Source organism: Nuphar pumila, chromosome 7, assembly GCF_984573655.1.
Source record: "Nuphar pumila chromosome 7, dmNupPumi1.hap1.1, whole genome shotgun sequence".
Taxonomy (NCBI): Eukaryota; Viridiplantae; Streptophyta; class Magnoliopsida; order Nymphaeales; family Nymphaeaceae; genus Nuphar; species Nuphar pumila.
The window spans coordinates 116,432,867-116,450,041 of record NC_143255.1 but is presented as its reverse complement, the minus strand read 5'-3'; the positions used below and the strand labels follow the sequence as shown (position 1 = coordinate 116,450,041).

The following is a 17,175-nucleotide window of genomic DNA, read 5'->3' as shown; positions in this document are numbered from 1 at the left end:
TTAGTACGACAAACAAAACGACACTAAAGCTTTAACTGACTCTGCCCAATGCCCTGGTTTAAATAACTCAAAAATCTTTCTTCGACGAGATCAAACGCTTTTCAGCCGCTGGCAAGCCTACCCTCTTGTATGATCGGGCGAAACCTCCTTTATAGATAGGTGAATTATCCTCCTTTCCTTAGTTAACTGAACACCTACCAAGGACGTTGGGTAGAGAAGGTTAGCTTGGAGCGACCTACCAAGTTGTCAAAGTGTTTACTATTCAACTTATCGTGGGCGGTAGGAATGAAATTCACAAACAAATTAGAGAACTTAATCTCTCCCCTCGGGCTGGGTATCAAGCCTATTGCATCCTTCCAGTGCCCATACCCGTAAGAACTACTGCTTTTGTCGAGGCACGCCTCATGAGTGGCTGAGTTACTCATGAGGCATGCATGCGGGTTACAGGTTGCTGAAGGGCACTCGTATGTCTCATCTCCATGGCTGGAAGTGGTCGGCCATAGACGGTGCAGAGGCCTTGGGGGATGCCTGCACTGCATGTGCGTTGCGTGTGTGTAGCGGGGTTGGTATGCAAAATCGGAGTCGTATACTTTATTTTGCTTTTGCCAAATAAGTGAACACTCCCTTCAAAAATTACTTTATTTTGCTTTTGCCAAATAAGTCATATGATTGTATGAAAAGTCATGTTCTAGCTTGCTTTGATCCCTTTGTCCAAACCATGAGTCTAGATCTTGTTTGAAGCTGAAACCCGTTCTTCAAGTGACAAGTACGCAGACAATCCAACAATAACCAAGAAAAAGATGGGCATTAGTTTCTTGTTTTTGTTTTGCAAAAAATACACATACTGGAGAGTTGAAACCTCGAACGTTTTAATCAAGCATGTGTGGGGAGCTTGTCATCTATGGCCATTCGAACAATGATCATTGCTCTATGAGGCACCTTGTTATACCACACTTGTTTGTAAGCTTTCTTACTGTTGCCTTTTTCTCCATGCACCTCCCATGGACTTGAGTCCAACCTCCACCTCTCTTCCTCTACCTCTCTCAATAGTCCTAGAGGCATCCTTATCCTTCTATCTATCACCTTTACTCACGGGTGTGATTCTTGATCTATCACATCCTTGACCTTGATCGTACACATTCTATCATAGAGCACATGTTTGAAATTTATTAGCATATTTACAATAATTGGGCCTCGCTCCATCTAGGGATCAAACCAAAATTCGTTTTTTACCCATTAACCAACTCTCAAGCAATTCCTTCCATCACCATTACCGTCCCACTTCTCACTCCTTCTATCCATGCGATACCTGAAGTAAGGGCTTGGGAACCCATATCGATTCCTTATGTAGATATTTGGCCTTCACCAATCTTGCCCACGGGTTATCTTCTTCATGGCAAACCTTCCATGTCAATTTGGTAAGCACTGCATTGTGTCACTGGGTTGGATCTTTACTAGATCCTAGCTAGGAGGTTTTGAACTCAGATCCAACATTTAGGTGCAGGTACAGGTCTGGTTTCAACCAAACCTTTCAAAGGGAAACTATGCTTACATCCTATAAGGATAACATTAAAAAATTTGCAGATAGTAATTGAGACTCAAATTGGACTCGGGTCTGGCAAGTCCGTGAACAGACGCTATCTCTGCGGGTGATGGCGGCAGATCAGGTGCAATCACATTGCACCCTTTAGCATGCCGCTGCACCTGATATGCCCCCCATCTGTTGGAGACTACATATGACAGAATGTACCTCAGATATGGAGGGCAGTCAGGTGCAGCAGTATTAATTACCAAATGCTACATTAGCGACACTTCCCATAGTCACACCATTGACCTTCTCAATTCATTTTTAAGAGTAAAACTGCATCATAAACATAATTGTGGAAGTGGAGAATCCATGGTGGATCCTACATAGTGCTTCCAAACAACCTTGAGGATTTGCTAAATCCACGACTTATTATGGAACCTAATTCTTCACCCCCCGAAAAGCAGTTTTCATGGATTTCATCCGATACGGTTCGCAGCCCAACGAAGGTCAATAATCTTGAGTCTTTAGATTTAAAACCGAACCGGTCCATTTAACACCACTACAGGTGTACAACTAAGGAAGACTAACATGCATACATGTCCTTGAAAGGTTGTTTTGGCTTAGATTTGGGTACTTCTCTTTCTCTCTCCCTAATCCTAATTGGGGATTTGGGGGAATTAGGGGCAGCTACAAATCTGGGGGAGAATGAGATGGGCAGGCAGGCACTCGGAGGTGTCTGGAAGCCTATCTCATGAAAGCTGCCCTCCTCGCCACCAAGAAGAAGATGCATGGCTTCTCGACCGTCGATGGGTTCATGGACGGTAGGGATCCCCCCACGACCACCACCCATTTCCTCTCTTTCTCTCTCTTGCCGTTTGTTTTGGGTCTGTTGTTTTTTTGTTTTCGCGGGCTCAACTTTTTGTTGATCCCCTGCCTCAGTAATGTTGATCTCTCTCTCTCTCTCTCTCTCTCTCTCTCGAACAAAACGGAAAATCCGCCTCTTTTTCCCCATTTCTCTTTCCTCTCTCCTTTTTCCTTTTGTGGGTGATGCAAATTTCCTTCCAATAGTTTCATACAGGCTTGTTTTTTCCAATTTTTTGTGTAAATTGCAGTGAATGATTGCGTGGTAGAGATGATAGAGAGGGTGGCCAGCGAGCCATCGGTGGGCCTCTTCTACGTCCAGCAGCATACCCAGAATGTGGTGCCCAATTTGATCCGCACAAAGGCAAGCGAGTATTTCTCTCTTTCTGTTTGGGTTTTCTGTGGGAAAAATTTGGTGGGTGTGAGCTAAACTGGCGGTTTCTTGCTTCGAGTGTACGTGGGTGAAGTTATTAGCTTTCCATTGGTTTATTCTTTTTGGCGGTATATGAGTTTTGTGGTGATAAAATTTTCTTGTTGTACTCGTTGAGGACTTTTGTTTGATATATTTGTTTTATTCATATATTTATATTTCTGTAGATATGGAGTGAATTGGGTTGAGTTTCAATTCTGTGTATAGATTATTGAAACTGAGTATTTTCGGTATGAAGAGGTCTCCTGAGTAGTACTTCATGGTTTTGAATATCAGCGTGTTGGGTCTGAAGATAAGATACTTGTTCAACTATTGGATTATGGTGGGGAGTACATTCTCTTGTTTCGTTGAACGTGTCATTTTTATGTGATTTCAGCTTTGCCTGTACAAACTCTTATTGATCATAGCACATAACGATGCAAAATTTTTGTTTTGATTTTCTGTTTTTCCATGGACTTCGTAGATTTGCTAGTGGATTTAGTTGTAGACACAAACATGATTCAAATAGAAGCATTTATTGACACACAGTATATTTTTTTAGGTTCGTATTTGTTTATTCTTTGATTTTGGACTAAATGATCAGTAACTCTGTTTGTTGGATAAGTTCTGTTACATGAGCTATTGTACTTTGTATATTTGTACTTTGTATGTGTTCACTCATACACACTGAAAACATCTCGAAAACTTGAGAATGCACTATGGTTCTTTCTGTGCCTTTGATGTTGAAAGCCATATGCCAATGATGAACAAACAGTAAAGATATGAACATACACACAAAAGAGGATCATTTAGATGTAGATCAGTGGGCTTTCTGTTGATCATAATCACAATGACGATGATACTGATTTCATTTCACAATCTGGTGGGATGACATTTATGTCAAAGACAAGAAAGAATTGTCTGTAAAGAAGTTGATTTCTCTATCTGGAGTGGCATACTTCAGGATTTATCTTGCTGTGACACCCAAAATTTTTTCTTTTTTTTGAAAACTTATTTTAAACCTTTTTCAAAAGCAAGCACAACGAAAGACTTCTTCTTTTACAAAACCCTTCTTCTTTCGTAACACGGGTTCCATAACAGGACCTCAAATATTTAAATACTTTGCTCATCTTTGCAAAATCATCATTTTCTTTATGTACCATTACGGTATCGACTATAGGCCAACATTACTATGTTCACACGTACCATTTCGGTACCGTTTCGGCACCGACCTTAAGTCAATTCTAACATACCATTTCGGGATTGGGTCAAAACCCAAACCGGTTTTCTCAACAAACACAAATCTTGGCACAAAAATTACTTTCATTCATTTCTCTATGTAAAGGTTTACAAAATATATCATCTCTACGCAACATAGTACAAAAACAAAAAACAACTCTCGAAAGCAGTCCTAGGTCCAGCTACGCAAATACCCTTGAGTCCTCCGTGTTGTACCATCTGCCCGCCTGCTACTGAGCCCCTGAAAACAATTTAAGTAGTCGGGTAAGACTACACATGTCTCAACATGATCCAATGTTCAACACGAATCACAAGATTAGCATAACAACATCTACTGTTGGAAAGTCCATCATAGCCAAAACTCAAATCCTAACACGAGAACAGCCGACCATTACTCTCAGTAGTCGACCTTCAACCACACTCAACATATCAAGAAAACATAAGAGTTGTCGACCATGCCATCCCAGGGGTCGACCCTCACTAAAGAGTCAAACATGCAACTGTACTAGGAGTCGACCTTGCAAACACAAGTGTCGACCCTCAGGTCTAAACCACAAATTCAAATACAGAGGAGTTGACCCTCCCAACACAGGAGTCGACCCACAAGCTACACAACACAAGTTGGAAGTCGATCTTCATACATTGGCATCGACCTCAGATCTAACAAATCTCAAATTCAAAGGATAAACTCCAAGATAATCTCAACGTAGACTTCCAAACTCAAGCCATATATAAGCGAGTACAAATCATACAAACCCAGGGGCAGACGATCCAACAAAGGCTCACTGGTGGCGCAATCCAATTGCCATAAGCTCGCAAATATAGCATAACATACATCCATGTATCATATTCTCATTGTTAAGACAACCCAAGCTAACACTTTGTTAAAATATATGTGGATGTGTGTATATATATATATATATATATATATATATATATATATATATATATATATATATATATATATATATATATATATATATATATAGAGAGAGAGAGAGAGAGAGAGAGAGAGAGAGAGAGAGAGAGAGAGAGAGAGAGAGAGAGAGAGAGAGAGATTTTATTTTTTAGTATTGTAATAGTTAAATGTTCTATAGGGGCATTTTTGTCTTTTCACATGTAATAAATATTGTTTATTAAAAACAATATTTTTCTTCTTTTATTATTTTCTTTTTTATTTTTTCCTTTTTGTAATTAGGAAGTTCCTTGAGGGGCTTTAGACTATAGAGTTGTTGGGAGCTCCCAACGACTCTAATTGGGAGCTGCCCAAGGTCACTCCCTCTCCTTTTTTTTTTGTGTATAAATAGGGGTTCTCTCCCCCCCTATTCTTTCAATGCTTTTCCAAGCATATTATCAATAAATCTCTTATTCTTTTGCTTATTTGTGTTGCTCTTTGTTGGCTTTTTGTATTGTCCCTTAGTGGACTTGTGCTTATGCACTTTTCTGCTTATATTATGCCTTTGTATTGTCCACTCTTGGACTTGTATGTGCTTTTGCACTTTGTTCGTGTAATTTCGCTTCCTTTATTACATGATATCAGAGCCATAGTGCTTTTGATCCTTTAGGAAAGTGTTCATGGGTTGGTGGTGCTTGCAGAACTCAAGGTAGAAAAGCTCTTTTCATGGTCTTTCATATTTTCTCTTCCTTTTTCTATCAAATCAAAATGGAGAATGAACAAAAAGTACATCTCTCCTTTAAATTAAATGGTTTTAACTACATGATGTGGGCGTTCGCTATGAAAAATAACCTCAATGGCAAGAAGCTTTGGAGATACGTGATTGGCTCTATTCCAGAGCCTCAACTTAGACTTACTAAGTTGGAAGCAAATCAAGAAAAAATGTTGGAAGGAGATGCTCGAATCAAAGCCATTGAAGATCATCAATCCAAGGTAGAAGATTGGGAAAACAAACATGCAAAAATTCTTGCATGGTTCACGAACAATGTTGAGCTCAAAATATGGGCAACATTGCTAAGTTCTGCAAAGTTAATGAGGCATGATTATTTATGAAGTGTATGCATACCAAAAAGAACTTGCAAGGTAATATTTTCTTGAATAAAAAATATGTAAAATCAAATAAGGGGACGTGAATGTCCGTGACTACTTTAGTACTTTTGGTCCTCTATGGGATGAGTTATCCCTTCTTGAATCCAAATAGATTGCTAGAAAGGACATTGAGCTAAGAAGGGAACAAATGAAAAAAAAACACTTTTCAATTTTTACATGGGCTTAGGCCCGAAATTGAACAAGATCTTCTCTCTATCGATCTAAACCTCTTCCTTTGGTATTTTCAAAATATGCCAAGAAAAAACTCGTCTTGGTATGATTAAGGGAGGAGGTGAAGTGTTGGCCGTTTCTAAACTTGACAATCATGTGAAATCTTACAAGCCTCCACACATTGGAAGGCAAAATAACTATAATGGTAACTATAAAAAGGCTATTTGTCATCATTGCCATGAAACAGGGTACATAAGACCTAATTGCCCCAAGTTGAATGACTCTTCAAAGAACAAGGTGGCTTTCATTAAAGAATCTACATCAAAGAAGGATGAACCAAGTAAAGGAAAAAACTTTTTTTCACTTGCTCAACTATTAGAGATACTTCAACAATTACTCAAATCTCCATCTACATCGGGTGTCACGATAGCCTCATCTTCTCTTTCAGGTATGTCTTCTTGGATTCTTGATTCGGGAGCTTCCTTTCATATGACACCTCACAAGAATTGTCTATCCTATTTATGCACTAATTAAAAAATTACCTATGTTTTCACTGTCGATGAAACATCTTTGTAAGTTTCAGAATTCTTTAGAACAAAATGAGATTTGTTACCAAAAGTCATGTCCTAGAATTCTCCAACAAAATGGATTAGTTGAAAGAAAACATAGGCATATTATAGAAACCACTAGGACACTACTTATTTCTAAAGATATTCCAAAAAGCTTTTGGGCCGAGGCCGCTCTAACATCAACGTATTTGATAAATAGAATTGACTCATCATCCTTAAAAACTGTATCTCCTTATAAAAAATTATTTGAAAGAACACCCAATTTTAAGGGGTTGCGAATTTTTGGTTGTAAGTGTTTTGTTCTCGTACATAAAAGAGATAAATTGTCTCCAAAAGCCATTGAATGTGTATTCATGGGTTACGGAGAAAACCAAAATGGATATAGATGTTTTGACTCTAAGAGTAACAAACTATATGTTTTTAAAGATGTAACTTTTTTGAAAAATGAAAATAGTTTTGAGAGAACCAAGGAAAACAATGAAGCAATTTATACTTTTCTATTTGACCTCTTGCAACAAGAAGAGTTGACTTCTTGTGATAGATTCTTTGAATAACAACAATGATAATGCCTTGAATGATAATGAAAATAATGATGATAATGTGCATTCAAATGATAGAATGTAGAATTACCTATAAGAAATAATGATATTGTTGATAAACCCATACAAATAGATACTCGGTGTAAGCAAAGGAATCTTCTAAATGCTTTAAAAAAACATTTACAAAGTTCGTCTTTAGAAGAAACCTCTTAGAAGATCCAATCATGTCTCCAACCCACCAAGTAGGTTTGTATTTTATGATACGTTGACACCAAATTATAGAACATGTCTAGTAGCTTTAAATTCCTATCATGAATCATCACATTATAATGAAGCAAAAACTCTTTCACAATGGGTTGAAGCAATAAATATAAAACTTAAAGCCCTTGAAAAGGCTAAAACATGGAAAATAACTTCATTACCCATTAGGGAAGAAATCTATAGGATGTCTAATAGCTTTAAATTCCTATCATGAGTCATCACATTATAATGAAGACAAAAATCTTTCACAATGGGTTGAAGCAATAAATATAGAATTTAAAGCCCTTGAAAAGGCTAAAACATGGGAAATAACTTCATTACCCATTAGGGAAGAAATCTATAAGATGTAGATGGGGTTTTAAGGTTAAAACCAAGAGTGATGGGACTCTAGAAAGATACAAAGATAAGTTAGTGGCCAAAGTGTATTATCAATAATATGAAATTGACTATGAAGAAACTTTTGCCTCAATAGCTAGAATGACTAGTGTTAGGACACTCATAGCCGTTGCATCTATTAAAAAATGACCCATATATCAACTAGATGTTAAAAATGCTTTTCTAAATGGTAAATTAAATGAAAAGGTTTACATGGATCCTTCGTCGAGGTTTTGTATTGAAAAAGAAAAAATCCTTAAACTTAAGAAAGCTTTGTATGGCTTTAAACAAGCTCCTAAAACTTGTCATGATAAATTTAGTAATATAATGATACATCTGGGTTTTCATTCAGGCTATACTAACTGCTCTTTTTGTCAAAAGTATAGGTTTTAAAGTTGTTATTCTTCTACTTTATGTAGATATGATAATCACAGGAAGTAACAAACAAAGATTTAGTGATATTAAGAATATTAAAAAAAATGATGTATGACTTAGGCTTTTTAGGATATTTCTTAGGCATTGAAGTTGCGTACTCTCCCAAAGGGTACATTCTAAATGAAACTTGTTGCTGATATTTGTACTAAGTCTGGTATTTCAGATGACAAGAAGATAGAAACCCCTGAAGTGATTACTGCTAAATTAAGGCTAGAGGATGAAACTCTGCTTGAAGATTCTATACCTTATTGCCAACTTGTTGGGTCTCTCACTTGTCCATCGCTCGGCCAGATATAGCTCATGCAGTCCACTCTGTCAGCTAGTTTCATCATGCTCCAACCACTGTGTACATGAGTGATGTATTAAGAATTGTTAGATATATCAAGAGGACTATAACAAAGGGAGTTTTCTTATCCTCATATTCTTCATTAGATTTACATTCATATACTGATGCTGATCGAGGAGGAAATCCCAATGATAGAGTCTCAACTATGGGTTTTTATGTATTTTTAGGTGACTCTTTGATTTCGTGAAGATGCAAGAAGTAACAAAAAGTATCCATATCTTCAACAAAAGCTGAATATCATGTGATGACTACAATAACTATAGAGCTTGTATGGCTAAGAAGCCTTCTTAGAGATATGAGGATAATAATCTCAAAATCTTTGAAGATGTGCTGCGATAATAAGAGCACAATTTGGATTGCAATCAACTACACCTTCCATGAGCGAACCAAACACATTGAGATGGATTGTCATTATGTTCGTGATGAACATTGAAGAGGTACCATTGAGTTGCCGTATGTTACATCAGATTTCAAGTTGACTGATTTTTTCACCAAGGCTCTTTTTGCTCCTCAGTTTATTTTTCTCTTTAACAAAATTTTGATTACTTCGTCGTAGGTTTGAGGGGAGTATTAAAATAAGTGTATCTCTCTCTCTCTCTCGATATATATATATATATATATATATATATATATATATATATATTCTCATTTATATATACATATATTCATATATTTATTTTTGGTCTTGTAATAGTTAAATGTCCTATAGGGGCATTTTTGTCTTTTCACATATAATAAATATTGTTGATTAAAAATGGTATTTTTCTTTTTTTATTGTTTTCTTTTTGTAATCAGGGATTTCCTCGGGGGGCTTTATGGTCTTTCAGACCATAGAGTCGTTGGGAGCTCCCCAAGGTCACTCCCTCTCCTCCTTTTTTGTGTATAAATAGGGATTCTCCCCCCATATTCTTTCAATGCTTTTCAAAACATATTATCAACAAATCTCTTATTCTTTTACTTGTTGCTCTTTGTTAGCTCTTTGTATTATCCCTTAGTGGACTTATGCTTATGCACTTTTGTGTTTATATTGTGCTTTTGTATTGTTCACTCTTGGACTTGTATGTGATTTTTCACTTTGTTCTTGTAATTTCGCTTATTTCTTTATATGCTTCATGTATCGTACCATCATGGTACAAACATCTTGCCCAAGACACAACTACCGCTAAAAAATTGACATACAATCAACAGAACAACCTACCCTCTAAGTATTGACACCCTAGGCCAAGACTCACACTACTCCTTAGGTACGAGCCACAAGAACAACGTCTACATACTCTCAGCTACGAACAACAAAAACACCACAAAGTACCACCCCGGTACTTGGGTCTAGGCTAAGATGTGGCACACACAACGACACTCAACAGAAAAGCCAACTCAAGATACTTGCTCGGTACCGCAGATCAACACCCAACACGGATCAACAAAATTACAAGAGGTGTCGACCTTGTCCTCTTAGAGTCAACAAACTCTCAAGTTAAACCACAATGCTTCTTTTCACAACACAATGTACCCTCATGGTACCGACATCAAACTACCACCTAACGTACCCATCCAGGTACTAGCATCAAGCTAAAATACAACATGTTACATGCCATTACAACTCTAGTGTAAAGCCAAACTCATAGAGCCAAAACTCAACATACCATCATGGTATCGGCATAAAGCCAACTTATAACGTACCACTATAGCACCGATATAAAGCCAATACACACACCGTACCCTTATGGTAGCTGTATAAATCCAATACTCAACGTACCATAACAACATCAAAATAAAGCCAAACCACCTCGTACCCTTATAGTACCAACATAGAGCCAAGTCATATACGGGTCAACACTCTTCTAAATCCAAGCTATTCATCTTCAAGCATCAATCAATCTAAATTACGGATTGCCATACTAGCAATATCCATCACTGAATTAGCTTCACACATTCAACATGCACACCATTCAACTTGTTCATGTGTAAAGAGTGCTCTCATGCACAACCCCAGTCTTCTTGGGCCACCACAACTTAAATCTGTGCATTACCGCACCAAATCCGCAAGTTACAACAATATCAGGTCCTACTGACCTTCTCCACACTTTTTCCGGCCTGATTCCCTCTGATCCTACGCTCAACAGCCCATACCCGAACTCAAACTACCAAAAGAAACCCTCTCAAAAGCACTGGAGTTGACCCAAACCACTCAAGTATTGACTCAGGCACTGCAGGGGTCGACTCAACCACTGCATGAGTCAACTCACAGCTGTAGGGTGGGATCGACCTTGACCTAATAGGGGTCGACCCACCCTCTGCAGGGGTTGACCCTGACAAATACAGGGGTCAACTCTGCCTATGCATGGGTCGACTATTGATTCCTAGGGGTTGACCCTTGGGGCCAACCAGGACATGCCAAAACATAGGGTGTCGTCCCCTAACAACCACCAACTCGGGTTTCCTCTCTCAAAACCTGAAAATCTCAAAGGTTCAAACACTCAACTCAACTGGAAACTAGGGGTGTCTTGAAACGATCCAACACAGTTTTCTCAAACTTTCATCGATTTAACACATCCTAAGCATGCTATATTTAGAATCTACGTAAATTAAGCATGAATTCTCCCAAATCATACTGTTATTTCAAAATCTAAACATGATTCAACATATTTCATTCCTAAAAACCTGTCTACATGTTACATGCTCCCTAGTGATTCGTGAAGGGATGGAACATACACATTTTACAAGCCAAAAATCACATTTTCAAACTCTCAAGATCCAGATTCAACATTATTAAAGTGTGGTTCTTCTATCCCAAACACAATTCCTACATACATGCTGCATACCAGCAAGCAAAACGTGGGAGTACAGGACCATACCTCGAATCTACGCCAAAACAACAAGAATCCACAGCTTGCGCAGTCTAAAATACACTTCAAATCTACCAGAAACATGCCCCTTCCATGCCGGAAAATTCTAAACTGCCGATGATCTCTCCTAATGGCCAGAAAACGCGTAGCTCTGCCGAAAAGCTCTAACTCACCTCCAAACTCCATTGCTCTTTTCTCAAAATCGTGAGAGAAAATGGGAGAGAGGCAAGAGAAGAAGAAGAAGAAGAAGAAGAAGAAGAAGAAGAAGAAGGTGAGGGAGGAGAGAGGGGCGTGCAGAGTGAGGCTGAGAGAGAGAGGCTTAAGCGGGGAGTGTTAATTAAAAATAAAAATGTAATTTGGGGGGGGGGGTTAACATGGCTAAACCTCAAGGTGGGTGGGGCCACTTGGCACCAAACCATGTCATCCATCAAGGCACAAAAGACCAAAGTGCCCTTGCAACCTAATTAAATGACCATTATATATTTTCCTTACCCATTATACCCTTGGCTACCCACCTAATATCAAAATTGTCATTTCCATAAAATCAAAGCCTTTACAACAAATACCAGGCATACCCCTATGCCAAAAATATCCTCTACCTTTTTCATAAAGGACAAGCATATCCTTTGCCAAAATCATCCCTATCCTTTTCCAAAAATGACAATGATGTCCCTAAGTCATACCAGATCCAATCCAAACCTGATTTCGACAGAACGAAGATCCAAATCTCAATGAGCACTAATCCCAATAAAATCTCATATATATATATTATAAAATAAATATGGCGTTACACTTGCTGTCTGTCTTTCACAAGACTCATAATTTTATTCCTTTCTTCCAAAGGGAAGGTGCTGACGTCTGAAGCTTCTAGTTCAGCATTTTTGACAAAGACGGAAGTTACTTTGAAAGATCTCAAACTGTCCTTTAGAGTACTATGATTATGGATTGGATTCTTGTAGACATAGATCTTTGCAAATGATTCTCAGTCTAATGTTTATTTCTCTTGTCGATTGCCATTATATAATTCTAAATTTCTAATGTTGTTCTGCATTGGAATACTATTTCTTATCAATTTTCATCTGCTCTGTTATTTGCTTTTCTCTAGTGGTGGATTACCAAGCTCGTATGTCTGATAGTTGTCTGGTGTAACTTCCTCTTCCCATATTTTGAGAATTTGTTTACAATTATGAAGTCATGCAATTTGTGTGTTTCATGATGGTTTGGTGATAGATGAGTGCCCCTTGAGCATCATTGGGTCATAGCTGTCAATTATTAAAATAAAAAGCACTTGGAGCAGCAGGTCTAGCATGCCCTCTATCAGATCTTCTTCTGTAATGCATTTCTAAGATTCCCTTATTTCTGACATGATATCAGCAAAACAACCTATTCAATATTTCAGTTTCATGGTGTGATCAGAGTTTTGGGGATATGAAAAAACAGATACATGGGTTTTTCAGATGATTTTCCAAGATCATATTCCAATGGACCGTTAAAAAGTTTTTTTTCTTTTCCTTCCCTATGAAAAAGGAAGAAAGAGAGACAGTGAAAGAGGAGAGACAGTGTGCTCTGCTCTCATGCATATATAAACTGTCTCCTGTTGTTGGCTATGTTTCTTGCTTCGCTCTCATTCAAGGTTTTAGGTACATTCCTCGTCACGATGGTATTTTGACATTATTAAACAAAACCATAGAAGGAAAAGATCTGTGGTTTATCTTAGACAAACATGGGAACTGGTGAGGGGGCATATTGATGCAGAATTATAACTCCACTTCCCTTCTATGTTATTGGGACATGCTATTTTAGGTGGCATACCTGTGTCGACACAGGGGTGGGTACCGGACATACCATTTTGCGTGTCCTATCGACATGGGGGCGGGTACCAGAGATGCCATTTTGCGTGTCCTATTAATTTTTAATTTATAACTTTATATTTTTATTATATAATATACATTTTAGATATAGCACATATATTTAGATTATATTCAGTTTATTTTAAAATTATTTTTTATTTATGTGATATATATAGCCATGTCCCCGTACCCATATTTTTTGGAATTTATGTGTGGTACCCTCCCCACCCGCACCTGCACCCGTACCCAGGTGACATAGCTTCCCTTACATCAAATATGGTGTTGGTTGTGAGTTATAGACTTTTCCAGGTTATTGCAAATGTAGGGATGCTTTCATAAATAAGAAGATGATTTCATTTGACAATGCTTTACCTACTTTTCTATGAAAGGTCATCTGCAGCCTTTGCCCCCTGATACCACCTCCTGATCAAGTTTTCCATACCTGTTGGCAAGCTTATTACTGAAGCTAAATAAGTTTCTCAATTTAAGAGATATGGACAATATTACAGTGACATATTTTCTTGATAGGACAAAATAGATTTATGCAATTGAATTCAGATCTAATGTAGCAAGTAGTGAAATTAGTCTGAGGAGATGGAATAGCAACAAAGGCCTGCATTGATTATATAATGTGATTAAGTAGAGAAATATTAATGTGGTGGTTGTGGTTTTCAATTTGGATACTTTCAAATTTGATGTTACACATGATGACAGGTTAGGTCTTCAAGTGTTTGAGAATGCAGGTATACAAGTAAATTATATAATGCTGTGCATTGATTCTTGTAACATGTATTGGTTGTTATGCAGAATAGGGTCGTGGAGAAGTCAAACACGGTAGCATTACATACGGCTGACTTAGAAGACTCCATCAGCATGGTGAGATCAATGAAAGACTTTGGTGTACCTATAGCTGATCAGATGGTTAAAGACATACAGAAGTCCTTGATTATGATGTCATCTGTGAACCTGCAGAAACGGTATGATCTAGATGTTTTTCAATTCCAGTTGTGGATTGCATGACAGGTGTCTTCTGTAAGAATGGAAATGCTTGCACATTGGGGGAAGAAAAGGAGCAAGAAAGATATTTTATCAACTAAAAAAGTTTTTAATTTAAAATTTCTCATCAGTCCTTTAACCAGAGGATTATTTTGCTCACTGTTTCCTCAATTTGTTTCATGAAAACTGTTTTTATCACTCCTAAATCGAAGTTTGCCTCCATTAGTATATGTTTATGGGGTTAATGGATGCAAACATTTGATGTACTAAAAGCCTTTTGAAATTCTCTGTTATGTGCAGCCCATTTTGTCCAAGTACCACTCAAGGGGGTGAGGGCAACTCATCATGGCGTGGTTTGCAGATGTCAAGTGGGTCTTGGGGGCCTTCAATGTTTGGTTCAACCTCTGTTCCAACACAAGCAAAAGGAGGCCGATATTGGGACCGCCAATACGATCCCTCCACATCTCAACCTTCACAGATAACAGAGCGTAAAGGACCAAGCAACTATCTTTCCACGATGTTGAATTCTGCAAAGCAGAAGGCAGCAGTTCTTAGATGGCCCCAACATGATGCTTCTGGACCAGGTGATCCGAATGCTAATAATAAGTCATCTTGTTCTTCTGGCTCTGTTGGGACAAACCTGCCAGTCATTGACATTGGAGCAGATGAACTACCACTGTCTAGCCAGATGAGCAATCAGTTGGAGATGCTTGAGTCTTATGGACAGCCATCAACAACTGATGATCTGTCTGTAGAATCGCATATTAGTGATTCATCAGAAATGATAGAAGACTATGAGAAATTCCAGTCCGATCATCAAGCCAAACTAGAGGAGTGGCTTAAAGAGACTGATAACGATAGACTTCATACTGATGAAAATGCGGTTAGTGCAAATTAACTGCCTGTCAAATGCGTGCGATGCCATGATTGCGGGTTACTGGATTCTCTCTTGGTCATGTTAATGCTCTACACTTTCACCTTACATGCCTTAGATGGAGGAGCTCAGTACATAAATATAATTATTTTCGAAAACACATTTTTGTCTGTCGTTTAATGTATATTTTCCGATTGTTCTCTGTTTCTGTTCTGTAATCATCATGACTGAGATATCAAGGTCCTGTATACTGCTTTTGTTATCATCTTAGCCCATCTTGAAGCTATAAGCTTTCATTGCGTGCACTTCAGAGCTGAACCCTGTAAAGTACTGCAATTGTCTTTTAAAAAGCTGTTCTAAATTGAGTTCTGCATTGTATAAGGTAATTTCCATGCTGTTCTACAAGCAACAAATGACGGATGATGTTCCCATCAAGATTGCGTACGTTACTTCTGGTTTTCTTTTAATTTAATATTTGAGGATGTTGAAGGCCAGTAGTTGGTGCAATGGTAAGTGCTGTGTCAAGGTATAGACACCTGTTCGAATCCTAAAGGTGGCCACTTCTTGTAGAGGATCAGAAAGTTAGGACCGAGCTCAGTATGTCCCCTCCCCAGCACCCTAGAGTATGGGATCATGCTGGGTATGGGCCTTTCAAGTTTCAATACTAAAGATGTTGAGTCAGACAGATATGTACAGGTTATAGGTAACATTTGATTTAAATTTATCATGAACTGATAAAATCCACTGGGAGTATGATATCAGCTGAGACTAATCTTGGCCAACAGTGAAAATTTATATTAATCTCCTTGATATCATGGATACACCAGTTTTTCAAATTAGGGAAAACGGTGTCATGTTTCATGAAGCATTAATCGTTTGAGCACAGATTAGCTCTTGGGGGGGGGCTAGTAATAAATACACCTAGACAATGTATGCTTTGAGTTATTTGGTTACTTGGAAGATTATGGGAGATGGAGTAACACGTTGCTTACTAATATTGAAATTCCCCTGAATCTTAGGAACTACGTTTTGGAAGCAAGAAAATGGTAGGAAAAGTGCAAGTAGGAAATAAAAAAGGCCAACTTTTCTAACCATTTCAAATGAGAGAATTTTTGAAAATATTTTTTTTTTCTCTAAAAAGTGTGATTTTTGACAGGAAAAATTTCTCCACACACATCTCATCCCATGTGGCTGCCACAAGAAGAGCATCCATCTTCATCTTCCTCCTACCCACCACCATTTCCAGCTCTCTCTCTCTCTCTCTTTGAGAGGGGGCTGATCAACCCCTTCATTTTTCTCACAATTTTCACTCTGTTTTTAACATGCTACAGAAACAAGTGAATTTTTCATTTAGAAAAATTATCATATCAAAACTTCTCATAAGCAAAAATTTCTTTTCCTATAAGAATTTTTCTTGCTTCCAAACATGCCATAAACATTTTCTTTCACGTGCCCACAAGGGCTCTTCCTTCCTGGCTCAAGGACACTATAATTTGTTACTTTAACATGGGATGACCATGGTACGAAACTATAGGGGCCGCCCTTTGCTGCAAGGTCAAAGCTGGGTGTACTTCCCAGTGAGTAGGGAGGCCTCCAGGGTTTTACAAACTTAAGACCTGCTAATGTGTGGTTGGCGACTTTGGGATAGAAGAGGAGAGGAGAGGAGGGGGGTTTTCCCTAAGCCTAGCCCCAAAAAATAAGAAGAAACATTTTCTTTCACACTAAGGCACTGTTTGGGACGGGAGCGATGATGACAGCAGTGTTGAAAACGACGGATTTGGCAACATCCTTGTGAGAAGTTGAAATCAGCCCATTTATAATGCCATCTCCCC

The 17,175-nt window shown here is 38.2% G+C and overlaps 1 protein-coding gene across 1 annotated transcript; it reads left to right on the top strand.

The window, feature by feature from the left end:
- Positions 1–2,167: 2,167 nt before the first annotated feature.
- Positions 2,168–15,724, top strand: LOC149833086 (uncharacterized). The gene is made up of 4 exons (XM_090012708.1): positions 2,168–2,349; positions 2,641–2,753; positions 14,281–14,450; positions 14,770–15,724. The coding sequence occupies exons 1-4, from the start codon at positions 2,280–2,282 to the stop codon at positions 15,365–15,367; spliced, it is 951 nt and encodes a 316-aa protein (XP_089868834.1). The 5' UTR covers positions 2,168–2,279; the 3' UTR covers positions 15,368–15,724.
- The last annotated feature ends 1,451 nt before the right edge of the window (positions 15,725–17,175 follow it).